Source organism: Tenrec ecaudatus, chromosome 2 (assembly GCF_050624435.1).
Source record: "Tenrec ecaudatus isolate mTenEca1 chromosome 2, mTenEca1.hap1, whole genome shotgun sequence".
In the NCBI taxonomy this organism is placed as follows: Eukaryota; Metazoa; Chordata; class Mammalia; order Afrosoricida; family Tenrecidae; genus Tenrec; species Tenrec ecaudatus.
The window spans coordinates 212,684,799-212,712,646 of NC_134531.1; the positions used below are offsets into that span (position 1 = coordinate 212,684,799).

The 27,848-nt window shown below is 48.3% G+C and overlaps 1 protein-coding gene across 2 annotated transcripts in view; it reads right to left on the reverse strand.

Annotated features, from left to right (window-relative positions):
* Window positions 1–27,848, reverse strand: part of BACE2 (beta-secretase 2) — a 143,688-nt gene that overhangs the window by 13,065 nt on the left and 102,775 nt on the right. For both annotated transcript variants that reach the window (XM_075542275.1, XM_075542276.1), the window contains exons 6-8: window positions 26,153–26,254; window positions 20,745–20,894; window positions 15,182–15,350 (exon numbers count right to left, since the gene is read on the reverse strand). In XM_075542275.1, the coding sequence (XP_075398390.1) occupies window positions 15,182–15,350; window positions 20,745–20,894; window positions 26,153–26,254 (421 nt within the window). The remainder of the gene's footprint in view (window positions 1–15,181; window positions 15,351–20,744; window positions 20,895–26,152; window positions 26,255–27,848) is intronic.

A 27,848-nucleotide genomic window follows, 5' to 3' on the forward strand; every position in this document is an offset into this window, starting at 1 on the left:
ACTGACGTCCACAGCAGTTGTACTTATGATCGTCAAACACTGGCAATGACCAGAGGCTGCCCAACCGGTAAAGCAGATAAGCACATTGTGGTACGTCCATAAACTAAAGCACTGTGTTGTCAGCTGCCATCAAGTCGGCTCCGACTCGTAGCCACCCTATGTGCAACAGGAAGAAACCCTGCCGGGTCCTGTGCCATCTTCACAATCATGCTGAGGTTTGACTCTCAGGGCATCGGTCCACACTGAGCATCCTCCTCTTTTTCACTGACATTCCACCAAGCACACCATCCTTTGCCATGGTCAGGTCTTTCCTGACCATGAAGCATTTCCTCAGCAATAAAAAGGAATGAACTTTAGATGCAAGAAATACGTAGCTGGGCCTCAAAATGACAGTGCTGAGCCAAAGTCACATGTAAAAAAAGAATATAATGGACTATCCTATTTATATTAAACTCCGGAAAATGCTAACTTTCCCATAGTGACTGCCTCTCGTCAGTCAGTGGGCTTCACTGTGCGGGCTTGTGGGTTGTTAGGATGCTAGAAGGTATGCAATTGGTAGCTCAATAGACTGTCTAGCAGTGTCACCTCTGCCGGGCAGTTTCAGCAGCGTTTCCAGATGAAGGAAGCAAGGCCTGGCAATGGGTGTCTGAAAAGAGCCAATCACAATCTCCTCTGGATCATGAGAAGGAGCCCCAGCGGCACTGCTGGGACATGTTGACCAGCTACCAGCAAGGGTGGGCAGTTCAGCCGCAGGAGGAAGTGTAAAATGTTTGACACGGTTATAGCAGATAAAGGGCTCGTTTGAACAAATTCATAGAGAACTGTGACGCCTTAATAATAAAAATACAAATAGTCCAATCAAAAAACAGGCACCAGACATGATTAGACAATTTACTAAAGATAACATCCAGGCAGCCGACAATCATGAAAAAAATGTTCATGGTCATTTATCATGAGAGAAATATAAATTACAACAAGGAGGTACCACCTCATACTGACACATTTAGCAAAATTCAAACTAAGAGAAGATCATAAATGCTAGAGAGGAAGTGGAGAGATTAGAATACTCATATGTTGCTGGCGGGATTACCGAATTGTACAACTGCAATGGAAAACGGTACAGTGCTTCCTTAAAGAAATGCAAATACAAACGCGGGCAATCTTTCAACTGGGCACATACCCTATGAAATAAAAAACAAAACATGAACAGATACCAGATACGCACACTCGTGTTGATTGTGATGATTTCTATAATAGCAAAGAGATGGAAACAACAACAAGCAAAACCCCATCCGTAGAGGAACGGAGAACCAAACTCTGATACCCACACACCGTGGACTATCCTTATAACCAATGAAATGTCTGTCAAACACCGCCTGACAAGGACAAGATCAGAGGGTGCTGTGCTCAGCCGACTCAATCTAATACTGATAAATATTTTATGGCACCATTATTATAAAGGCAAAGATAAAAATGATTTCCTCACCAAGAGATAAGACTTTCGAGAGTATAACAAGGTCGGGGCTGGACGTGGGGTGGGAGGTGGGGAGGGGAAGGTGAACAAAAGGAAGGAGAGCAAACAGAGCCACACACAGTGGGGGTGTGGGGGTGTGGGGTTGTGGGGGTGTGGGGGTGTGGCGGGGGTGAGGGTGGGGTTGGTGAGTGGGATACTATTACTGTTTGGAGAAGGGCAATGAAACTACAAACAGTATGTTTATCTTTGTATAAGTTATATTCCACAAACAACAGGGGAAAAACAAACCAATGTAAAACTAGAGAGTGTATGAGACGGAGTGAAGGATCACAGCTTTACCAAGCCTCCAGGCTCCTTCCCGTCAGCGCTGAACACTGGTCTGAGGGGCTGTAAGAGGAGGAAATGTATATAGGAGGATGGGGAATAGATCTATGTGCATCTATTTATAGGTTTAGTATTAAGTTAGCAGATGGACACTGGGCCTCCACTCAAGTACTCCCTCAATGCCAGAATGTTTCTTCTATTAAATTGGCATTATATGATGCTCACCCTCCTGACACGATCGCTGAAGACAAAATGGGTGCATATGCAAATGTGGCAAAGAAAGCTGATGGTGCCCGGCTATCAAAAGATATAGCATCTGGGGTCTTAAAAGGCAAACAAGCGGCCATCTATCTCAGAAGCAACAAAGCCCACATGGAAGAAGCACACCAGCCTGTGTGTTCACGAGTTGTCGAAGGGATCAGGTATCAGGCATCAAAGAACAAAAAACTTATCATAGTGAATGAGGGGGATAGTGCGGAGTAGAAACTCAAAGTCCATTTGTAGGCCACTTGAGATCCCCTTATAGAAGGGTCTCAGGGAGGAGACAAGCCAGTCAGGGTGCGATGTAACAACGATGAAAAATACAACATTCCTCTAGTTCCTAAATGCTTCCTCCCCCACCACCCCCCACTATCATGATCCCAATTCTACCTTACAAGTCTGACTAGACCAGAGGATGTACGCTGGTACAGATAGGAACCAGAAACACAGGGAATCCAGGGAGAATGATCCCTTTCAGGACCAGTGGTGTGAGTGGTGATACTGAAAGAGTGGTTGGAAAGGGGGAACTGATTACAAGGATCTTCATGTGACCTCCTCCCTGGGGGATGGACAATAGAAAAGTGGGTGAAGGGAGACGTCGGGCAGGGCAAGGGATAACAAAATAATAATTTATAAATTATCAAGGGTTCATGAGGGAGGGAAAAATGAGGACCTGATGCCAGGGGCTTAAGTGGAGAGTAAATATTTTGAGAATAATGAGAGCAATAAATGTACAGATGTGCTTTACACAATTGATGTATGTATGGATTGTGATAAGAGTTGTATGAGCCACTAATAAAATGATTAAAACACACACACACACAAAGGAGGAAATGTATGATTATACCTGACTTAAATGGCTTGGTGACACACAAGCTAGTTTCAAAAAACAAAACAAGAACAACACCTAGGACATGATCCCATTCAGGTAAAAAAGAAAAACCAATCCAAGCCCAGCTATGTAAGGTATATGAAGACTGATTTAACAACTGTGTGATTCAAGCTGATTATCGGAAATAACACACAGGTTTAAACCTACGTCGCACCTACCAATGACAGACAAATATCAAAATTTCCTCAAGGAAATACTTTTCACCAGGAAAAAAGCACGCTTTTAAATAAGGTTTTGAAAAGCGGCTCCCTTTAGGGTTGTCGGAAGGAGGGATGATGATCTAGAATCAGCTGTGTGCTCCTCTTTGCTAAAGAGCCACTGCTGTCGCCCTCAGAGACCATTGCATCGGCTGCTGACTCGTGGCAACCCCATCCATAAACACACAAGACCCCGCGGGCCGGGCCTGTGCCACCCCCAGGATTGCGGTGACCCACCGGGCTTTCATGGGCTGATTTTCAAAGCTTCCTTCCTGACCCGTCTTCATCTAAAAATTTATTCAGGATACACAAGCCTTGGCGGACGGACAAGCCTCGTGTATGAGGTGTGCCAGCTGTGAGTCGAAAGCAGGCTAACCACACACAAGGCAAGAATTCCACCATTGACGCACCACCGCTGGGTTGCTACCTCACATCCACTACCATCGAGGGGGTGGCTGTTCACAGACCCACTCGGACAGAGTCGAATTGTCCCTGCGAGTTTCCAAGACTAGCTCCTGACAGGAGCCTTATCTTTCTTCCAAGAAGCCACTGGTGGTTTTGAACTACTGACCTTGAAGTTAGCAACTCAATGCACAATCATCATCACCAGGCCATCATTACATACACTGCTAACATACACTGCTAATTCGATGGCCATGAAACAGATTTTGTTTTGTCTGATTTTTTTTTAATGAGATACCACATTATGCAGTGATTCGAAGAATGGGCCTTTGGGCATAGACTACGGGCTGCGAAGCCTCGTTCCTAGCTTAACAGCTGTGTGACTTGGATTAAATTATTTAGTTATTTTATCTTTGAGCCTCCGTTTGTCATCTTTACACTGGGATAATAACAGTACTTGAATGGTACAGTCGTGTTCCAAGCATAATTGAGTTAACATTTAGTGCCATGCCTAGATCAGGTCAGTGCCAGGTGTCATGATGCCTAGATCAGGTCAGTGCCAGGTGTCATGGTGTATGTTAATACTGTTAATTTTCAAGCCAATGCCCTGGGTTAAGATTTTACTTCTGTGTTGTCCTTGTCTTGCCCCCCACCCCCAGTCCTGCAAAGATCAAGACCCAGTTGATAGTGTGCCGTGGAAGAAATACCAGTTTACCAAAGATAAAAATGACAAGATAGATAGTTGCTACTTCACCCACTTTGACTCCTGGTGGCCTTGTATGTGACAGAATGAAACAGCACTGCCCCGTCTAGTGCCATCCTCACCATCGCTGCATGTTCAAGTCCATCCCTGAGGCTTATGCTCCCAATCAACCCATCTCACGGAAGGCTACTCGGCCCTCACCTGCCTTCTGTTTCACCAAACCCAGTCTTCTCCAGCCGTCCATTCCCCTTGCTGCCATGCCCAAAGCAAGTTCGCCACACAGAGTTCAGGTGTGACCCACAGACTTCTCAGTGCGTGATTTTCAGGAGCAGAAGACCAGATCTGAATTTCTTTTTGTTTTGTCTTTTATCTTAGTAAATCATTTTATTGGGGGCTCTTACAGCTCTTATAACAATCCATACATCAAGTGTATCAAGCACATTTGCATATATGTTGCTATCATCATTTCCAAAGCATTTTCTTTCTACTTGACCCCTTGGTATCAGCTCCTCTTTTCGCTCTTCCTCCCCAACCCTCCAGCCCTCATGAACCCTTGATAATTTGTAAATTATTATTATTTTAATCATTTATTGGGGGCTCATACAACGTGTATTCACACATACATCTATTGTGTCAAGCACATTTGCACATTTGTTGCCATCACTATTCTCAAAACATCTGCTTTCCACTATAAATTATTTTTATCTTCATGTTTTATATCGTCCACTGTCTCCCTTCACCCATAGTTTTGATGTCCATCCCTGTGGGTGTGGGGGTTGTATGTCGATCTTTCTTTCAACTCTTTGTTTGATAGCTCCCCTGAAACTTGCCCACCATGGGGGAGCCTGCTGTTATTTGAAATATCAGTAGCGTAGCTTCCAGCATCCCAACCACATGCAAGGCACGATAGTACTGACTACAAGTAGACCTATGAGCGATGGAAAACGGTAAGGCTTGGGTGGGTCTTTTCCCCATAGTCCAGTCTTAGGCATGAGTGAGCTGGTCTGTACGGAGGCAGGGTTTACTTGGAAGTATGCTACCTGGAGTCAGTGATAGGGACCCAGAGCCACCACTTGTGAGCTGCAAATATGGGGCAGTCATGCATTATCTCGGATCTCAGTGTTCTTGTCTATAAAATAGGGGGGGGGGCAGGGCTGGCTGATCTAAATCTTTAGGGTCGCCTGGCTTTGGCAGCTTTTGCTTGTGTTCTAAATGACAGAGACCTATCTGCAACTCCATGCTTGACAGCCAGCGTCCCTATTTTTACACATTACCATGGACCAGATGATCCGCTTTCAACTGGCGGCAAGGAAACCGCACAGAGAAATGACTGCCATCATCCATGATGTATCTCAAGTAGTGCAAGCTGAAATCGGCACCGCTCGCGGTGCTAAATGTCTCAATCTATAAAAAGAGATGGGTGGTATTTCAGAAGTGTTGGAGACTGGAAGATTCCACAAAGCCGGCATGTATCACTCCATTAGTTCCCCAGCAATGCGACACTTGACTCACACAGCTGTAAATGATGCGACACTTGACTCACACAGCTGTAAATGATGCGACACTTGACTCACACAGCTGTAAATGCTCAAGTCCCCAGGTGCGTGAGGCCACAGGAAGCTGGCTCCACACCACACCTGAATCTCCACCTCAGTAGGCTAGCCGCTGGGTCCCTGTGAGTCAGAATTGCCTCCAGGGCAGGGAGTTTTTTCAGCCAGGTCTAGGAGAGTGAGTCTCAGCAGAAAGGGTGGGTTGAGGAGAGCCAGGTGCTGCAAAACATTTTCCCAAATACCCATCCTCTTCCCACCTACCATGTTCTGTTAGTGGGGAGGGGGCATGGTGAGGATACTGACCATGCAGATTTGATTAAGCTCTGCAGGAGATTCATATCAAAGACTCCGACTACTGCTTCCTCCCACCCTTTCGGAGCAAAGTCTGATGTCATAAGTGTCTGAAAAATGGTATCTTATTAGAATGATCACAATTATGATGGTTGTTAGCTGTCATTACTTGGCTTCGACTCAGAAAGACCTTGTGTACAACAGAATAGGAAATTTGTGGTTCCAGCCCAATTGTTGCTATGCTTGAGTCCTTTGTTATAGCCACTGTGCCAATTCTTCTCATTGAGGATCTCCCTCATTTTGGAGGACCCACTACTTTACGAAGCCTGCCATCCTTCTCTGGCAACCAGTCCCTCCCGATGACACAGCCAAAGGAAGTGACATGAGGTCTTGCCATCCCTGCTTCCAAGGGACATTCTGGCTGTCCTCCCTGAAGAACTGGTGTGTCACTGCTTCTTCCACAGTCCAAGGTCCATTCACTATTCCCAGTCAGCACCGCAATTCACCGGCATCTGTTCTGTTCTGGTCTTTGTCATTGGCCAGCTCTTGTGTGCACATGAGGCAATAATAAGATCATGGCGCTCCTGAGTTCTTACAGCAATGCCTGAGTTTTTAGATTACACAGAGGGCTTTTGCCACAGATTTTTGCCTGATGCACTACATCATGTGATTTCTTGACTGCTGCGTCCATGAATTTTTTATTCTTGTTTCAGAACCCAAGTAAAAGGCATATGGAGGAGAGTAGTTCCTAAAGATGTAGGTTCACCTGGACATGGTAGGTGCAGGTCAGATGGGACTCCCCCGTGCTATACCACATAGAAATGAGGGTCAAACACAACCTCCACTTTTTAAATATGTGGCCGAATCCAGAAGCAAGAGGTATTTTTCAATCAAACACAGGCCCACCAGTACACCAATGTTCATTGAACAGCTATGCACAATATCCCATAGTATTTGTCTGGGTACTTTAGAGAAACAAATCCACAGCAACTCATGTATGAGAGTTTTAGATAAAGTTAAGTGCACATCAAGAAAACATCCCAATCTAGTGCTGCCCAAGCCCACAGTCCAACATTAACCCATATGTCAGACACCAATCCACAAAGCCCTTCTCCATCTCACAAAACAGAGGCAATGACACCCACTGCAGGAGGAAAGCTGAGTCAGTGAGCATGTAAACATCTTAGCGCTGGCAGGGGTCTCCACGTGGGTGCTCCAGCACCCAGGGCTGTATCAGGGTAGATCCCTGTGGCTTCTCCTTGGGGTTGTCTTGCAGGAAGTCAGCCTTGCCAGCTGAAGCAGGGAACTGCTAAGGCAGCTGAACCCTGGTGCAACCATCACAGAGCAAGAGACCCAAGAACTAGAAAGGCGAGGCTCACCGAGCCATTTATCCCTCTGTCCTTCAATTAACCCAACATGTGTTTATCAGCCAGGTTGGCACAATAAACTAACTAACTTGCCCATCAACAGAAGAACGGATAAGTGAAATGTGGTTTATATACACAATGGAATTTTAGCCAACTGGAAGAAGAATGAAGTTCTCATACATGCTATAGTGAGGACAAGCCTTGAGTGGAGTGAGTCAGACACTAAAGGACAAAGACTGTATGCTCCTACTTCAATAGCATATCTAGAGTAAGCACGTGCATATGAGAGCCTTCGTGGCAGAATGAGTCTGTGTCAGGCTGCCATTAATGAGCTTGAAACCACCAGCTGCTCCTAGGGAGAAAGATGGGGCTTTCGAGTCCCATAAAGAGTTACAGTCCTGGAATCCCACAGGGCAGGTCTGCCGTGTCCTATGGGATTGCTGTGAGCCAGCGTAGACTCAATGGCGTGAGTTTGGATTTGGCTTTGGACTAGAGGCAGGTCAGGGAAGAAATTGGAGTACTGAGTATCCAGATGATTCAAAATTTGGGGACAGTTAAACAGAGAGTAGCTGGCATGATTAATGTCACCAAATTGTACACATACAAGTAACAGTCTTTTGTTACACATATTCTGCTACAATAACATTCACAGGGGAAAGAAATAGGCCCTAGGACCTGGGTTCAAACTCCCACCAGAGATGGTCTTACTTCAATTATAGAAGTTACATACATGACAGAATACTAAGTATGTATGGCGGAGGGGGTGGGGGGCAGGTCAATTCTGGTGGTGCAATGGTTAAACAATTGGCTGCTAATGGAAAGGTAAGGGTTTCAAATCTACCAGCTGTTCTGTGGGAATATGTGGCCATTTGTTCCTGTAAAGATTGAAAAAGAAAAAGAAAACCAAAAACTCACTGCCACCGAGTCAATGCTGACTCATAGTGACCACCTGTGGGGTTTCCGAGACTGTAACTGTTTTGTTTTTTTTAAACAGTTTTATTGGCACATAATTTACATAGCATACACTTCAATAGTTCCATCATTCCATCACATCAAGGAGAATTGTGCAGTCATTACCATATAAATTAAACCCCTCCCCCCACCACCTCGCTCCCCTGGTTCAATCGCCTTTAAAATGAGTTGTGCCTCACAGTCAGGTCTAGTCTTCCCTTCTCACTCCTGTCTGCACTTCAACTGTAACTGCTTACAGGACTAGAAAGCCCAGTCTTTCTCCCTCAGAACTGCTGGAGGTTTCGAACTGCCAACCACGTGGATCACAGCCCAACGCATAACCACTATGCCACCAGGGCTCCTTCCTACAAAGATTACAGCCTTGAAAACCCTACAGGGCAGTTCTACTCTGTCCTATAGCGTCACCAGGAGCCAGGATCAACAGGATGACTATGTGGTTTGTTTGGAAGTGGGGACTTGGTACACAACAGTGGTGGTATTCAAAATCAGTGTGTACCTTTTAGAAAGTGTTTACCGCAGATCTAATTACACCTCTGCACCTAAATTCTAGTTTACAGAATATGAGGCTAGACGAACGAGTTCAATGCGATCATTAGGAAATAACCAGAAAAATCCAGATACGAATCCTGTGGAACAGTCGGCCTTCCAAACAATACAGCTAAGGAATATCATTTGAGGACAATCGGAGAGACCGGACTATAGCCTCAAAAAATAAACTCACCGCCATCAAGTTATCTGCCCTTGTGGGGTTCTGAGACGGCGACTCTTTCTGTGAGTAGAAAGCTTCATCCTGCTCCCACGGAGTGGCTGCTAGTCTTGAACTGCTGACTTACAACATCACCTCACACGTACACATATGCACCACCTCACAGATTAGACACATATAGAAGTGGGCCAGAGGAGGCCAGGGACGACCTTGCAGGCTTTCTCAGCTTAGAGTGAAATAAGCAGAGTGGCTAAAGGCTTACTTAACTACCGCTTGCATTTTGGCTTTGCGTCTACGTGGCTCCTGAGGACACCTGGCTTTTGAGCGTGGCTCTCACACAGGAGGGTGAGCTGAGCAGCAGCTCCTCCCGCCCTCAGCTGACTGCGATTTCAGGAAAGACTGGGCGAGCACCCCTTGCTAAGCGGTGCCACCATCCCTGACGGACAGAGACGGTAAGATGATAAGCAGGCAGTACATTTTCGAGTCGGGGCATCGGTAGAATCCTCACCCTCCATGTGGGAGACCCAGGTTCGATTCCCAGCCAACGTATGTCACCTGCAGCTACCACCCTCCTGTCAGGGAAGACTTGTGCATTGCTTTCATCTGAACATGGGGCCCGAGTGGCTCAATAGTTAAGCACATGGCTGCTAAACAAAAAGTTGACACTTCGACCCCACGCAGCGGTTCTGCGGGAGAAAGACCTGGCTGCCTGCTTTTGTAAAGCTTCTAGGCCAAACACAGCCCTCGGGAACAGTTCTCCTTGTCAGTTTGAGTCCGCACAGACTCAGAGGCGCCGCCCACCGTCAACGACGCCAGAAAGCGAAGACAGCAGTCATCGCAGCTTCCAGATTAAGACGAACGAGCATCCAAGTCTGGAGATCAACTTCAAATTCCGGCCGGTGACTACCCTACGGCTGTTCTCTCGGCAAAGGGTCTCACAGGCGGCACGGCCCTGGCAGCGCTTTGTTCCGTGGTGTGTGGAGTTGCCAGCACCCAGAGCCGACCTGGTGGCAGCCACCGGCAGCCGGCATCTTTGGGTTGCGTAGCTGTGCGGCGATGGAGACCCCAGCGCAGTACTCAGAGCTAGGTCGCGCGGCCATGAATGTGAAGTGCTCATTGAGAGGAGCAGACACAACAGTTTCAGGAGGGAGCTCACCTGGGGAAGGGGAAGGGGAGGGGCTCTGGATAGACTTGTCACTTTTTATTCCCACGACGACCACTTCTTGAAAAGGAAATGTGTCCAAGCAGTTAACACTCTATTGACCCTGGATCTTTGTAGGCGAGTGCACAGGACACGACTTCCCATCGTTTTAAACATATTTAAAACATTTTTATAATTAAAAATAAACACTTTGGAAAAGAGGGAGGAGAAAAGAAGAAAAAGGCCCTGGGATATCCATTTGCCATGGCCCTGTAGAACAGAGGCTCTGTGATGGCTGCCCAGAGGCTACCGTAATTACTTTAATAGTACCGTAATTACTTTAATAGTACCGTAATTACTTTAATGGCTAAACAATTTGCACTGAAGGGAAGGCATACATCAGTGTATATTCCCACAGCTGGTAAAATTAAATGTTTAAATACTGAAGCCGTAGACATATTGGGGAGGAAAACGAACAAGAAACAGGGTAACAAAAGACTCATAGAAGTGAACCTAACAAAGAACTCCGCGGTGAAATGCAGAACGGAAGGCTTCCCAGCCTGCAAGTGCATAATATTGAACTGCACTCTCTCCAACGGGAATTCTACTTAAGGAGCATGCACTGATTATGCTCTGCAGTATTAAGTAAAGCGGACAAGGTAATAGCTGTTGCCATAGAAGCCTCTGCTCTAGTGGTATTTAATAAGAAAACGGAAGTTGTGGACAGAATTGCCTTAGTTTGTCGATTTCTCAGGGTTAGAAAGCAGGCATCTATTCACAGTTGGGGAATACAGTACTGTTTTGGGGGTATGTTACCGTTAACTCATGGAGTCCTGGCGGAGTAGTGGGCTGTGACCCGCATGGTCCCCAGTTGGAAACCACCAGCAACTCCAAGGGAGAAAGACTTGCTTTCTACTCCCATAAACAGTTACAGTCTCAGAAACTCAGTAAGCATTGACTTGGCGACAGAGAGAGAGAGAGAGAGAGAGAGAGAGAGAGAGAGAGAGATAACTCATCAGGGAAGAGACTCATTCAAGGCCACCCTGATCGACAGGAAAGGTTCATACATGTGGAGAAGTATCATTGCCAGGTGACTAGCACATGGGAGTCTGTGGGTGGTGCTAAAGGTTGAGTGCTTGTCAGCTCCCTACCAAGTTGCCAGTTCAAGTTTAAGTTGCCAGTTCAAGGGACCTGGGAAGAAAGGCCTGCTGGTCTACTTTCAGGCACCAAAATTCCTATGGATCATAGCCCTAGGTTGACACTGATTGTAGTGGGTCAGAATTGGCTCGATGCAGGCTAGGAGTCGAAATGAGAAATCTCAAAGGTCCATCCACATGCCAGCATATAAGTCTGCATTGCTATTTAAGGCAATATGCTACAAGATAATCAAATTTATACTTGGGGTTGAGTGATTTTATTTCAATAGAGATAGGGTGCTCAATGAAACACACAATATTCCTCTGGTGCTTTGAGGAGGCCTCACCCCCCACTATCATGACCCCAGTCCTGCCTTTCAGTTTTGGTTAGACCGGAGCATGTACACTGTTTCAGAGAAGAGTTCATGACACATGGAATCCAGGTCAGATAAAACCCTCAGGAACAGAAATGGAAGTAGCGAAACCAGGAGGGTAGTGGGAAGGTGGAGGGAGGAGGGGAGGACCAGGGGACTGATCACAATGATTGATGCATAATCCCCCCCCCCACTCCTCCCACCCAGGGGGATAAACAACAGAGACATGGATGAAGGGAGACAGAGGTTGGTGTAATATCTGAAAACAATAATAATTTATCAAGGGGTCATGAGGTTGCGGGGTGGAGGAAGGAGGCAAAAAAAAAGAGGAGCTGATGCCAAGGGCTCAAATAGAAAGTAAATGTTTAGAAAATGATGATGGCAACAGATGTACAAATACGCCTGATACAATTGATGCATGGATTGTTATAAGAGCTGTAAGAGCTCCCAAGAAAATGATTTTTAAAAAAATAAAGAAAAGATTTAAGGGTGCATTGCACAACAAGCAAGTTACGAGGAGTGCCTAAGCTGCCCGCTGGAAAAGAACAACCCCACCCGATTCCCTGCCAGCCCTCCTGCTTGCAGATGTTTTGAAACCACAGGCCCCGAGCGAGTACCAGCAGCTCTAGTAACTTGAGCTAAAAAAATTGGCCCTGGCCTCCCACTGACTGAAGAACACGAGACTCCTACCAAGGGGTCGAAATTCACGCAAATGATGTCACTTGGGGTGTGCAGAGCCGTTTCATAAGCACTCCGTGCCAAACGGTGAGACTTCTCATAAGATATACATATTGCTTTCCCAAGCTCCTAGGAGCAAGCGTACGCATCCCTTCCTCTTTTCCCAGAGACTTAAAAACAACAACCCACCTCTGTTCAGCGAGTGAGTGCTTTGAGAGGGCCTCCTTCCTTATTAAAACAACGAAAGCATGGATTGTGATAAGAGTTGTATGAGCCCCTAATAAAATGTTTAAAAAAACAAACAAAACAAAACAACGAAAGCCCTGCGATCCGCCCCCACCAGCCTCTGAGTTATTCTCAACCTAGCGACAGGTGGCAGACCCATCCGACTCCTTTAAAACAGGCCTGGGGAACAGTGTCCTAACAATTCCGCGTGCATTGCTTTCTTTTGAAGATGTTTTTCTTCTTCCGGTCTCCAAACGGTTTCATGTGTTCTCCAGGGATGCCAGCGTGTCGAAACAGGCTATGAAGCCTCTCTTCGTGATCTCGAGACCATGATTTGGGTTTGAAACATCGCTCCTCCCTCCCTGGATAAGCCATCGTTGATCATGTGGCACTTGGTCTATCCACCCTCATCTCTGATGCGGGTGCGTGTGTGAAGTCTCAGGAGGACCAGTCCAGTGTTTTTGCCTGCCTTGTCGCTCCAGGGTAAGGCATTCTCTCCCTCAAATTCACATCTCCCATCTTTTGGTCCCATACACAAACAGATGCTGTGGAGTCGGGTGGCTCAGGATAAGCTTTGTGCATATAAAGGGAAAACCGTGTTCCGGAGGGTTTCCGATGGATCATCGAGACTTCCTTCCGAGGTGCTGCTGGGCGGGACTCACACCAACGTTCTGGTTCACAGCGGAGTACGTGAACAGTGTACACCGTAGGTGGCACGGTCCTCTGGCATTTCACTACACTCGCTCCCACTTTCTACCCACTAGCCTGTGTTCATTGCACCCACCCACCCCCACCATGCCTGGAGACTCATATGACACCAGGACTGTTTGGTTTGGAGATCCCCCATGCCACATCGGAGTGTGTCCTCCTGACCCTTGCCTGGGCACCACTTTTTGGTTTCACTTCCTTATCCTTAGCTCTTTTGCTGTTACACCTTTGCTTAACTTTCCCTCCCTTTTTGCATGCTGCCCAGAAGTCCCTGCCTGGGGCAAATGACCAAGGGCTCAGTTAGTAGTCAAAAGTTGGGCAATTTGAACCCACCCATAAAAGCCCTGGTGGGGTAGCGGGTACATATTGGGTTGCTAATCACAAGGGTTGCAGTTCAAAGCCACCGGCTACTCCTCAGGAGAAACGTGGGGTTTTCTACTCCCAGAAAGAGCTACAGTCTGGGGAACTCAGAGGGCAGCTCCACCCTGTCCTGAAGGCTGGAAAGGAGTCAAACTCGCCTCGGCGGCACTGAGTTTGGAGTGGGAGAAGCCGCTCAGAAGAAGGGGCTGTCCACTTGCTTTTGAGAGGTCCGTCACTGAAAACCGGATGGAACCCAGTTCTACCCAGTGCCCAAAGGCCCCCGTGGAGCTAAGCTGAGCCAACAACAACTCTTTAGCATGCGACCAGCACCGTGTTTTGGACTTCATTCTGTTCCCGCCTCTGGATCCAAAGGACTACAATTCTTTCCACCCTTTGAAGTCCTATTTAGAAACGAGACAGGTCTCACTTGCCCAGGCACACTCTTGTCTCCAGCAAGCTCTTCACTCGCCCTCTGCTTCGACTGGCCTTGTCCTCCTGGACTGGGACTAGCAGCCAGGACCCCCCAGTCCTCCCCTTGATCTCAGCAGCCATGCGAACTTGCTCCTCTTGGCGGGTGCTGTTCAATCTGAAGGCATTTGCAGGCTCGAGGAGTTCCACTCCCCCATCAGCTCGATCGTGGTCTCCTGGCTCCCATAGGCCCACCTTCCTCTGCTGGCCCGCCCAGTCCTACAGCTGTGTCTCAGAGACGGCCACTCGGTACAGTCACACCACCCCTCAAAGAATCCCCACCACAGCCACGAGCTCCTTGGTCTCATTCTCTGGTATATTGAGAAAAAAGGCAATGCTAGGGGTCCACGCGTTACTTCCTAAGGAGTAGGAAATCAGGATTTCCTTGTTGAGTTGAGCCCAACTCTTAGCGACCCCACGGTCCGGAGCAGAACTGCCCGATGGGGGTTTCTGAGGCGTGATCTTCAGGGGGGTGGACAGCCAGGTCTTGCTTCTCATGCAGCCACTGGTGGGTTTGAATGGCGGACCATTCGGTGAGCAGCCAGAGGCTTAACCCACGTGCCAGTGCAGCTCCACCAGCACAATGGCCAGCACTTAGCTCTGAGTTGTCTTTTCTTGACTTCTTTGGTTTAGCGGTCAAGAAGGTGTGATTCATTTTCAAATACCGAGGATGTTTTATTCCCGTGGGAGGGGTGCCACTTAGAGCTTTATATGGGACACCTGTGGTGTCTAACATGTACAGGGTACTTGCATGGGCCAAACACTGGACTAGGAGCTCATTCAATCCTCTCCGCAATGCCTGCCCTTTTCCCGAGAAGATGTTGCTGGCCAGCGATGGGCACGCGGGAAGCAATTCAACGGTCACAATGTGTCATCCAGAATTGCTTCTGAGTTGGTCCCCTGACCTGCACACTCACATCAGAGCTTCCTGTCTGAGGCAGGAGCCACTCACCTGCGCAGGGACTCCTGGCAAAGCCCACTCTCTTCTGAGCTCTGTCAAAGACGACGTAGAAGCCCTCCATCACCGTCGCCCCAATCACCAGCGCGTTCGAGGAAGGAGAGATGCCAAAGCGGTAGCACTCGTAATTCAGACCAGCCCCCATCATGGGCTGAATGTACAGCTGTTCATGCGGGAAGAAGGAGAAAACAAACAGAGAAGCGAGAGTCAGGCATCATCCCAAGATGGCGGAGGTCAACCCTCAAGCTCAGAACACTCCAGTCCAAGGTACACATACATACATACATACATATAATTACATACATATCATATCATATCTATGACCATACACAGCATCTGTGCCATCCACGAGAGGAGACACAGTGAAGGGACAGGACCATGAGAGCACACATGCAATCACCTGGAATGAGACGGGTGAACTGCACTAGAAATGCAACCAGAACGCATCTTAGAAGTGAGGACGGAGAGACTTCTTAGAGCTTATTTTGGACACAGCACCCGGAAAGACCAGTCACTCGAGAGTAACAGCCTGTTTGGTAGAGGGTGGGCAAAAATGAAGTGCTTCTAAGAGGTGAATCAACACAAAAGGGACAGGATTGGACCCAGCTAGACCAGTGGTCATGAAGGTGGCACAGGACCGGGAAGTATTCACTTTGTTATATAGAAGGTCACTATGAATCAGAGCCGGCTCCATCATCCATCCATGCATCCATCCATCCACCCACCCAGCTACTGAGTCATATGAACTCAGCTTGGGACCAGAAATTTAATGGCAAATATGATGGTCCCTGCACTCTGGAAGGTCCTGTCTGTGAAGGAGGCAGGAAGTGAAGTAGGAGTGGTAAGTGCTCCAAGAAGCTCATCTCTTCACAGTGCCCACTAGTTGATCCTCCTACTTGAACTTCTCTCTTCACTTGGCCTCTGAGAGCAACACCCTCTTCCTCCTCCTAGTTCAGCGACTGCTCCTTCTCAGGCATGTGTACTGGACTTGCTTTACCTTTAGTTTAAGACTCCACACAGAGGCCTCTAGAGGATACATGCTCAGCTGTTCACTGAAAGGTCGGTGGTTCAAATTTACCCAGGGGTTCCATAGGAGAAAGACAGTGTGTTCCTGGAGAGACTATAGCCTAGACAAGCTACTCTTAGATTTAGAGAGTTCTGCTCCTTCACATGGAGTCACTATGGATTAAAAATTGGCCCCACGGCACCTGACAAAAGAATAGCAGGCCCCGTACACACACACCCTTCGTAAAACCCATACCATCATTTATCAAATTGGCTGCAAACTGAGTTTGCTTCATTTCGCCTAGCCTTTCTGTGTCGGCCCCAGCCAACTTCCAGTAACAATTGCAGACTGTTAAATTCTGTAACACTGCGGGGAAGCTTGAGTATTGCCGGATCTCAGAATAAACTGTCTGCCTGCAAACTGAAATAGCACAAACATACAACTAGTGGTATTTCGGCTGAGTGTATTTAAATTTTTAGGGTTATGTGAGGGAGAAAGAAATGGGAATGTGCCTGAAGGCTGATGCTGGGCCTGCTTTCTGAACTGGTCCAATAAGATTCGGCCTGTATGTGTTGGAAAATAGTGTTGGGGACAAAAGGGGAAGATTATTGTTTTTGATGTGACTCTCTTCTGTACGAGTGACCTTGTGCCCACCTATTATTGCTAATGCATGAAAGGTCCTAGGTAGAAGTTGGAACCCCCTCACCCTACTGCCCGCCCCCCACTTATGTTATAAATATTAGGAAGAGAGCAAGAGAGACAGAGCTGGGGTGCTGGGAGATCCCTTCCTGAAGGGCTGTCACAGGCATAAGTAGCTGGGGGCAGTGGGTTCTCATCAGTGGGCTCTAGCAACTTCCTGTCAAAAACATTTTCCCATCAGGCTGTGTTGGGTGTTGTCTGCTGTCCCAGAGGCCCTTGACTCATGGTGGCCCCGCACAAACAGAATGCAACAATGCCTGGGCCGGTACCATCCCCATGATCGGTGGCGGGCTGGGCTGTCGTGATCCACTGGCTGAACTTGGAAGTAGATCACCAGACCTTTCATCCTCACCTCTCTTCATGGGGATGCTCGGTCCTGTTCAGCACCATCTCAACAGCAAGCTTCTATCGACAGACAGGAGTAGCTGAGCATAGGATTCAAAGTCAGGTCTCCTGCTAGAATCTTATGGCTGATCCACCACTAGCCCACCTCCCCAACAAATCAGTATTTCCACTGATGAGGGAAACATCTCATTCCAATGGGATGAGATACAGGAACACAGAGCGGGGATAGTAGATTGTAGAGGTGGGGAATGGGGACATATCAAAGCCAACCAACAAATGTCCCCAGCCTCCTAGGGGAGAGTGAGGCAAAGTCTTACACAGAGGTTTGCTCATGAAGTGAAGGCTCCCAAGCCCGCCCTCTTCTATCCCAGGGCTGGGTCCTAAAAGTCATTGAAGATCCCCAGGCCATCACCTGCCCTGCACATAATAGACTTTTCCTCCCTGGACACCTGCTTTTTCATCCTGCTTCTACCCCTCCCTGCCTCTGCCAACCAACCCACAGGCCATTTATTTGCACGCTCACCTTTGTCCTCAGTGGGGTTCTGACTGCAGTTACAAACGACGTTGACGAAATAATGCTCACATTTCACTATTCTGCTGACCAACATTTAATCATTGGGAGAACATTATCTTAAAGGTGCCGGAAACATATCATTCGAACACCACTCCGTGCAGGGCCATTTGGCCAAGGATACTGCAGTCTTTGGAAAATGTCTCCAGCAAGTATTATTATTTCTTCTTTATCGTTAAAGAGACAGACACAGAGAGAGCCTGGTGATTTGCTCAAAGTTACAGTGAGAGTCAAGGGCAGTGCTGAGAACATAACTCAAGCCACTTGCATCCAGTCATACATGCCCTCTGTTGGGCTGTGTTTCTCTGGAAGCATTCAATCCTTCCCCCAATGCCCTTCCTCTTCAGAAAGATGCACCCTCCACATAAGCTTGGGATCGGGAGGGAAAGGCAATGTTCTCATTTACCGTTCTCTTCCAAATTCACCTCTCCTCCTCCACACCCAAATTCAAGCCCTTGATGCCAAATCTACCCAACTGTAGCCGACACGCATCAATCTGTCTAGTCCGCACCACTCATTATGCACCTACCCTGTACTGCCTGTGGTGCTCGGCAGTGTGTCACTAATTGAATCGTGTCAATAATGTGTATTGGGACCCTCACCCTTTCTGTGTTGGAGTATGTGTTAATAATGTGTTGCAGCTGACTCGTGGTGATCCTGTGTGTTAACAGTGTAGAATCGCCCCATAAAGTTTTCATAGCTGCAATCTTGATGGAAGTGGGTCATCCGGCCGGGAAATCCCCAGGAGGCAATGCAACTTTGTGGCACGGGGTTACTGTGACTGGATGGCAACTAGCAACAGCCAAGCAGAGGCCACAAGTATGCTGAGTGGATTTGAATCACCAGTTTCTAGGTTAGCACCAAACTCAAAACTCACTGCTTGCTATCGAGTCCATTCTGATTCAAAGCGACCCTATCGTACAGTGGAGAATGGCCATGGTGTGCCTCCGGAGGTATAAGTTTTTATGGGAGTAAAAAGTCTTGTTTTTCTTCTGCAGAGTACTTGGTGGTTTTGTATGGCTGGCCTTAGCATCAGCAGCCCCCGTGTTGCAAATGATTTATGCTTGGTGGTGCAACACAGTGATAGGTAAAATTTTGTGTTGACTTGGCTGGGCCTGGATTCTCAGTGGGTTGGCAGTTAAGACCTAATAATTATTCTCCTCTTGATAGGATCTCAAGGGTGTGATCTACTTCCAATATAAGTGGATGTTGGGGGAAAGATTGCTTGCTTTTTGTTGGGTCTGGATCCTTCATTTGACCCATCATCTACCTTCCAGTTCCTTGAACTTGAGTCAGTGGCCTGCTGCATTGCCTGCTGATCCTGGGAGTCAACAGTATCCTACTATCTTATCTGCTGTGGTGGTTAGGTTTTCTGTGCCTACGTGACACTTGTAAGAATATAGGGGGGTGGTGGAGTGCCTAGCCTATCAGGTGGCAGCCTGGTGATGTCCCCTGGGGGTGTGGCTTAGATATAGTAAGATATGGTGGAGGTCTGTACTTCGTTCTTCCTCTTCCCTTCTTGCTCAGACAAGTATGCTACCTGATCTGGCTGCCTTGCATTGCCATGCTGCACCTCACTCACCATGCTGCATCCCTTGGACCAGCTGTATCACACCATCACCCTGTGCTGCCCGCCGGCTGCTTCATGTCGTCACTCAGTAAGGTACTACCCTGACTTGCTTTGCACATCGCACTGCAGGCCCCTGCTGTGCTTCACCGCCCCTCGTCGCTGTACCTTTGGCAGCCACATGAGTTAGAAAGACCGTTAGCACAGTCACTGACCCACAACAGTGAGTCGAACTGAGCTCTCTCTACATGGCTGTGTGGACAACTTCCCTGTCATATTTATCTTTTGCAATATAAATTTCTCTACTTCTGTAGTTGTAAATGTCCTGATTTTGCTTCTTTAGAGAACCCAGCCTAATACACCTGCTAAACTTGGATTCGTTGCCTCTGCAGCCCAAAGCCTGTCATCTGACCAGCCAATCTTGGTTTCATCGGCTCGTGCAGCTACATGAGTCAGGAGAAGCTTCCAGCCTGACATCTGATCCACGGGCTTGGCACTCGACCACCTCTCCAACCCTGTGGTCTATTTGCGCGACATAAACTTTTCTGTATATAAAGGCTTCACTCTTTTTGCTTCTCTCCAGAAGCTAGCCTAAGACAGCCACCCAGGGGCCTGTCAATAATGTATTAGAAGCCTAGCCCTTGCATCTGGGATGTAATGCACTCCGGTGATTTTGCCTTTCCTACAATCTGTAGGTATAATATATTATGATGTGTTCGCCACCCATAATGTCACCCCAAAAAGGCCAGCTCTGTGTAGAGGGTCCTCAACCTAATCGTCTTTGAATTATAAAAAGAGCAGATTTACACAGAAGTTGGCCCAAAAGGGGGCAAGATTGATGCAACCGAGGAATCAGGAAAAGATGGGGCTCAAGAAGGTGAAGGAAGCAAGAATATTCCCTCTGAGCTGAGAACCATCCCCTAGAGCCACACCCTGGGTTCAGGTTTCCACTTCATCCAGGAAGCCCTCCTTGACTCCTCCACACAATCCAGTAGACCTCTGTGTACCTGTCCTTCTGGACCCTTCTTCTTACAGTTAGAATTTTATAATTTTATAGGTGTGATTGAGTGACTTGTTTTCAGAGGTCAGGTGTCCTAAGTCCTTAGCATAGAGTACTCAGCTGACCACAGACTCATGAGTAACCCAGTCAGATCAGCCCAGGTCAGGCCAGACAACTCACCTGCTGACTTTGACTTTGAGCAGCAATAGTTGCTGACTTTTTTAAGCTACTAGATCTGTGGTTGTTTGTTACACAGCATTATTGCAGAAATAACAGATAACTAGCTAACATATAGGGTGTGTGTGAAAATCTATCCTTTTGCGATAATCATGTTCAAGAAGAGAGTGGAGTGAAAGTTCAGGTACGTACCTGGGGCAGGATAGTTATTCGGAATGATTGGCTGGAGTTCTCATCTCTCAGGTAGATGGAGATTTTAGGAAAGTAAGACCAAGGGGTTTCATAATTCGTCCAGCATGCCAGCTGGGACCCAGTCCAGAAGCCGTCAGAGAATTCTGGAATCTGGACAAAATGAGATCGTGGGGAAAACAGTGACTAGTCTGGCACACCAGCACGGAACATCTCCTGGCTCTCCGAGCAGCCTTGCCAGCCACCCACGGGGCTGAACAATGCTCAGTGCTTCATTTGAGAGAGCGGTCACAGAGAGAGACACCACAGTCACAGAGACACCACGGTGATGAAAAATCATCAGCATGAAAATGGCCAGTAGGTGCTGAGCACTTCCTAGTATTAAGCACTGCCAGGAATGTTTAAAAAAACACAAACCACCACCACCACCACACTCACTGCCATCGAGTCGATTCCGACTCACGGCGATCCTGTAGAACTGTCCCTGTGGGTTTCTAAGACTGTATTTTTATAGGCCTACAAGGAGGCTGAGAGTGTGACCTGCTGGCCTTGCAGTGTAGCCCAGTCTGTAACACACTGCGCCGTCGGGGCTGCTTCAGGAGTGTTCTAGCACAATACTTGCCGTGATGCGTCAGCGGCATCACATGGTCACCTTACGTCACAGATAAGAAAACCAAAGCACCGAGAGGAGAAGCACCTTGCCCACAGTAGCGGACAGTGCCTCTCAGAACAAAGAACAAACCCTAAATCTGGCCCATAAGGCCCCGTCCAAGCATGACCTTACTTGTGAATTCCCTGAGCCCACCTACTCCCTTCTGCCCAGAACCCTATGTGGGCTCCCCTCAGCCTGGAGCACACCTTTCACACGTAGATCACCAGGCCTTTCTTCCGAGGCACATCCAAGTGGGCTACCAACCGTTTGTGCCACCCAGTGACTCTGAAGCACCTATACCACTAATCCAAACCATTAATTTGAGAAAACCTAACCAAGCCTACCCTTTAGAAAACCTATTCTTTAGAAAGCACACCCCAAACTAAGGGCCAGTCGTGTAAACTCACCAGCTTCTCCCCAGGAGAAAAGAGGCTGCCGGCTTCTGTAAATATGCACACTGCTGGGCCCTCTATTGAGGCTCTGTGAGTTAGCCTGTACCAGGAGGCAGTGGGGTTTGTGCTTTGTTTTGTTTCTGTTTTCCTTCTTGGGAGCCAGCCCCTCCCTCAGCGAGAAAGTAAACCCAAACCAAGCTAGACCTCTTAGGTAAACCAGGCAGATAACAAGAACAAGCACTCCTTTGGTCACTGTTTCAGACAGACAATACACCCTTGTTGGGCTCTCTCGGCCCCAAGCAACCAAACCTGCCCGAGTTCCTCTTGACGCAGGCCGCGCTGAAGTCAGAAGATAATTTTAGACCCGGCAAACAAATCTCGTCAATCTTTATACCTCGTGGCTTTCTTACCAAGTCATAGTCACTGCTGAAAACACGTGCTCCCGTGAACGCAAGGGTGTGAACCAGAGTCGGCCCCCAGCCCTGCTTTCCCGGGGCTCCTGAGCAGTGCTGAATCCACCGAGCCAGGCAGAGGCCAGCAGGGGCCAACAGCCAGTCTCCTTCACAGCCTTGGGAGAGGAGTGGCTGTTGGCAATGCCTTAGAGAGTTTGGTTTCACAATGGGCGTTCAACATGGCACAGGGTCTTCTTGACAAGAAATCAGCACATGGCTCCTTGTATGAAGCTTGGTCTGATCTCCAGCACACCTTCAGAAGCAGTCGTTGTAGGTCAGCATGTTGATCTGACTCACAGTAACCCTGTGGCCAGTGACTAGCACCCACCAGCTTCTTCCCAGGAGAGAAAGATCTGGAACTTGCTTCCGTCACGCTGGGGCTTAGCGGAGTCTGCAGGGGCAGTTTGACTCTGTCCTACAGCGTGGCTATGATGCCCAATCTAAGGCCCTAAGAAATGTACCCACTACGTGTTCTGAGTCAGCAGGTCTTAGAGGCGGTGTGGGCCCTGCTCTGGTTTCTGACCGCAGCTTCTCTGCCTTGTCATCCAGCAGGTTTTCTGGTTCAACCCAGTCTTCCATGTCCTTTCTTTTTTATCTCTCCCACTGCACACCTCCATCCCCGTCTTTCCTCGCACAGAGCCCTGGTGCCAAAGCCGGCTCCGAGTGTGAACCCACCAGGGGCTCTACAGGACAAAGATGAGGCCGTTTGCTCCCATCAAGATTTAGATGCGGAAACCCTAAGAGGCAGTCCCACTCTGTCCCACACGGTCACTGTGAGTCAGAATTGGTGATGGCAGTGGATCTGCGATGGTTCGACTGCTGGTATCCTCCTGAGAGTTTTAGACTGTAAGTTTCGGTTCAGCGCACCCCAGTGCTCTCTCTGGCTTCCTGTGTTGTGGCATCCCCGTGAGAGCCTGTAACAAACACCTGCTGTGAAACCTTCGCTCTCCAATGTTCTTCAGAGATGGTCAGCCCCTCAGAGAGCGGGGCCATCACTGTGTGGTGGTGGTTCTGTTTGTTGTCAGTGACCATTGAGTCCATCCCCTTGGCCCAAATGGTGGCCCGATACACAGTGAAGAAAAGAAAAGCTGACTGGGCGGTGCTATTCTCATGAGCAGGTGATTGCTGGAGGAGTGGATTTTCATGAACCATCATGCTTTCATTTGTTGGATTTTAGAAGTGGATCACCAGGCCTTTCTTCCTAATCTCCGTCTGGAAGCTCTGCTGCAACCTGTTGGGCATCATAACAGCACACAAGTCTCCCAAGACAGATAGGGGTGCTGGTATGAGGTACTGTATCCAGGAATTGAACAGGGTCTTTCTCTCACAGGGAAAGGGAAGATTCTACCGCCGAAGTCCCACAGGACCTCAGCCACTCTCTTCCATAGCAAGCCTATTGGATAGAGTGGCATTGGCCCGTTGGGCTTCCAAGGCTGCAATCCTTGTGGAAAAACACTATTGACAGGTCATTCAATATTGGGCTTCTACTAGAGATCCCCTTGCAGAGGGGTCTAGGGGAGGAGATGAGTCAGTCAGGGTGCGATGTAGCACCGATGAAGAACACAGCTTTCCCCCAGATCCTAAATGCTTCCTCCCCCCCAACTACCGTGATCCAAATTCTACCTTGCAAGTCTGGATAGAGCAGAGGATGTACACTGGTGCAGATAGGAGCTGGAGGCACAGGGAATCCAGGGCGGATGATACCTTCAGGACCAGGGGTGTGAGGGGCAATACTGGGGTGAGTAGAGGGTAAGTGGGTTGGAAAGATGGAACTTATTACAAGAATCTACATGTGACCTCCTCCCTGGGGGACGGACAACAGAAAAGGAGGTGAAGGGAGATGTTGGACAGGGCAAGATATGACAAAATAATAATCTATAAATTATCAAGGGCTCATGAGGGAGGGGAAAGTGGGGAGAGAGGGGAAAAAAAAGAGGACCTGATGCAAAGGGCTAAGTGGAGAACAAATGGTTTGAAAATGATGAGGGCAAAGAATGTACGGATGTGCTTTATACAATTGATGTATGTATATGTATGGACTATGATAAGAGTTGTTTGAGTCCCAAATAAAATGTTTTAAAATAAATAAATAATTGGGCTTCTAACTGCAAGGTCCATGGTTCAAACCCACCAGTCACTCTGTGAGCGAACAATGATGCTGTCTGCTGCCATCAAAATGCACAGTCTCAGAATCCCTGTGGAATAAGTAGTTCTACTCTGCCCCATAGGCCACGATGCGTCACAATCCACTCAAACGCAGTGGGAATCTTTACAAAAGCAGACTGCCACATCTCTCTCCTACAGGGGGGCTGGTAGACTTGAAACATTGACCTTTCCATTAGCAGCCGAGCCTTTAACAGAGTGTCGCCACTGCTCCGGTCTTCTTGTGTTACTACCTCATAAAAGTCTGCTGCAGGAAACGCTCATTTTTGGTGCTCTTGCAAGGATGGCCCAGCGTGGATAGATGATTGTAAAAATACTCAAGAGGACAAAGGTGGCATTCGTTATACGTCTAAACAAATAGCAAGCACCGTGGTGTCGGACATTCAACAGAGCTGCTTTTTGCTGCATGTCCACTGTGTGCTTGACACTGTATCCAAATCCCCATGCCACCCTGAGGGTGAGAGATGGAGGCTCTTGGGAGCGCAGAACTCCTCCCCAGGTACCCAGCTTGTGAAGGATGGCCCCCAAGGCTGGGTTTGCTCCCAGCGCCTCTGGTTCGTTGCGCTGCCCTGAGCTGAACCGGCAGTTGGGGGTCACACTGGGAATGGCATCAGCCAGGTCCCTAAAGGCATGCTGTCCTCTCCCAGGATTTTAAATCGCATTTCATTGCACGCTCATCAAAGGATTACTGGGCGGCCTGTCTGACCCTTACCTTCGGAGGAGCAATCTCAGGGTTTTATAGAAAAATCACCTTTGGACACAGCTTGAATGACGACCACAAAGGAGGAGGATTTCTGTATTGGGAGCTTTTAAAGACTATCAACTTACTCCTGGCTGACTGTTTAGGTCGCTGCCGCTGGGGGGAGGTGCCGGCACGTCGATTCCAGAACATAGTAGCCCCATGTGGCAGGGCGGAACTGCCCCCCAAACTCCCTGGGCTGGAGCCTCCCTGGAGAAAATCACCAGGCCCTTTGCCTCTGGAGTCGCTGGGTGGGTGCAAACTTCCAGCCTTTTGGGTAGCACCCAAGCGCTGAACTCTGGCACCACCAGGACTGCTTTACTATCAACCTCAGCATCTCTATGTTTAAAAAAATAATTACCCTCGAGTGGGCTTTAGTCCTCAGCAAACCCACTGACGTCCAAGTAGAACTCTGCCTCATTGGCCTTTTCCACGGCTGATCTTTCAGAAGTAGCTCGCTAGGGTCTTTCTGGGTGAACTTGAACCTCCTGCCTTTCTGTTAGCAGCAGAGGCCATGAACTGGTTCCACCACCCAGGGACGCAGTTACATTACCACGTGCGGGTGGGTTTCTTTTTCAAAGCCTATAAAACTATGACGTCCACTAAACTGTTCTTTGAAATACCAAAAAGCACTGCACATTCAAATCCAAGTCCTTTGAAATTCCAGTGAAGAGACTGTTTGCTGATGGACATCGGAGACTGAGATCTTATCCTTAATCAACAGTACAGACATCTCCGCTGCCGTCGGGGCATTCCAACGCATAGTCACCCTCTACAGGGTTTCTAAGAGTGCAAATCGTGACGGGGCAGATTGCCCCGTCTTTCTCCTGAGCAGTGGCCGGGGGGTTTGACGTGTCAGCCATAGTTGGCGGCCCATAGCACGCCCTGAACACCTGGAATAGATCATCGTTTAACAATAACCATCACCGCTTTCAGACCCAGCGCCTACTCCTCAGGCTGCGGTCCTGACTGAGAGTTCTCCTCCAAGACTCGTTAGCACCACCAGGACTCACCAGAGACTTGCTGGCCACGGCTTCCACCACCGCATCAAACACCTTCTGGGGCAGCCGCAGGAGAGTGGTGCCGCTGTCCACGATGGCCTTGTCCGCATTGTACTGGGAACGGGTGAGGGGCAGGAAGGAGGCACGTGAGCAGTATGCCATCCCCGGAGCAGCTTCCACCAGCCGCCATCACTGTGGTGCCCATACACACCCCACGGCAGCGGTTGACAGCACTTCACCAATTCATGGTCCCGGGGTGGGGGCAGCAGAGAGCCCTCATTTCAGGTAAGGAAGGAATCGTGACCGGACAAGACGCCCAGTCCTCCCAACACAGGGCTTTCCCTCTACTTGGAGATGCCCAAATGCCCCCATCAGAAAGTATCTTTCCAGGTGGAAATTCCACAGGAAATGGCATTTATATTAATTGTACCAAATCAAGGCTTTCCCCTCCAGCTAAGAAAAAAACAGAAATTGGTAGGATAGTTTTACAATAATAATAATAATATTAATAAAACATTTTGCAGGGAATCCACCCAATTCATGGTCAGGCTATGTGTATCAGGAGAACTGAGCTCCACAGGGGCTTCCTTGGCTGGCTGTGGGGAAGATCTCCAGGGCTTTCTTCCGAGGTGTCGCTGGGTGGCTTCAATAGCTCAGCTCTTGGTTAGCAGCTGAGGGTACTCACCACGCAGGGACTCTGATTTGGGGTATAATCCACACTTACATTTTATGTGGGGCACGGTGACTACCGTGGATGTCAGTAAGCTGACAGCAGACAAGCCCTCCCAACTGCAGGGGACACCCCTGTGTGAGCAAGGACATCCAGGCAAGGGGGTAAGCCCTGGGAGATTTTGACCCTCTTGCCTGGAGAGCAAATTCATAAGCCCAAAGGCCAAATACACCAATCAGGTCAAAAGGCAAAGGTGCATGTGTGGTTTCAATGTCTTTCAAATATACCATTACTGTCAGTTCAGAAACAGATGGAACTTAATTTAAAAGAGTTGGTTCATAAAATTGTAGCACATGAACTATATGTAAGAAAACTACTCCTATGCCAGGTGTATAAAAAACAGAACTGTTGCAGTGGGGACTTCTGGGTTTTGTTGCCTGTTCCTCTGTGGAGTGGGCAGGAAAGAACCAAGAATTTGAAAATAAAGCTGCCCAACACACACACACACACGCACACACACACACACATCTGTGTCTTATTTCAGGCCCTCATGTTTGAATTTGCTACGACTAGATTTTTTAGTAGTAAGTGCTCTCTGATTTTACGTTTAAAAAGCACAGATTTGTGGACTTAGACTGAAACACAATCACAGCCGAATGGGCCATCCTTTGATCACCTTTGCTTTGGCTGGTTTCTCTGTGGTGCCTGTGCATGGGAGTGTGTGGTGGGATGTGATGCTCTAATGAAAGGGAACAATAACACATAAGTGTGAAATGAAATGCTGCCAGCTTCTACAAATCCTCCTAAAAGTGTAGCTTGAGGTTCCCCCAAATCATCGTCATAGTAAGCACAGCGCCACTGAGACCGCTCCCACTCACAGTGACCCTACAGGGCAGAGAAGTACCACCCGGGGAGAGTGTCCAAGGCTGTCACCTTTAGTCAATGCAGACTTCCCATCTTTCCCCGTCAGAGCGACTGGTTGACTTGAACCCCAATCTCTGGGTTAGCAGATGGACATTGAACCACTGTGCTACCTGG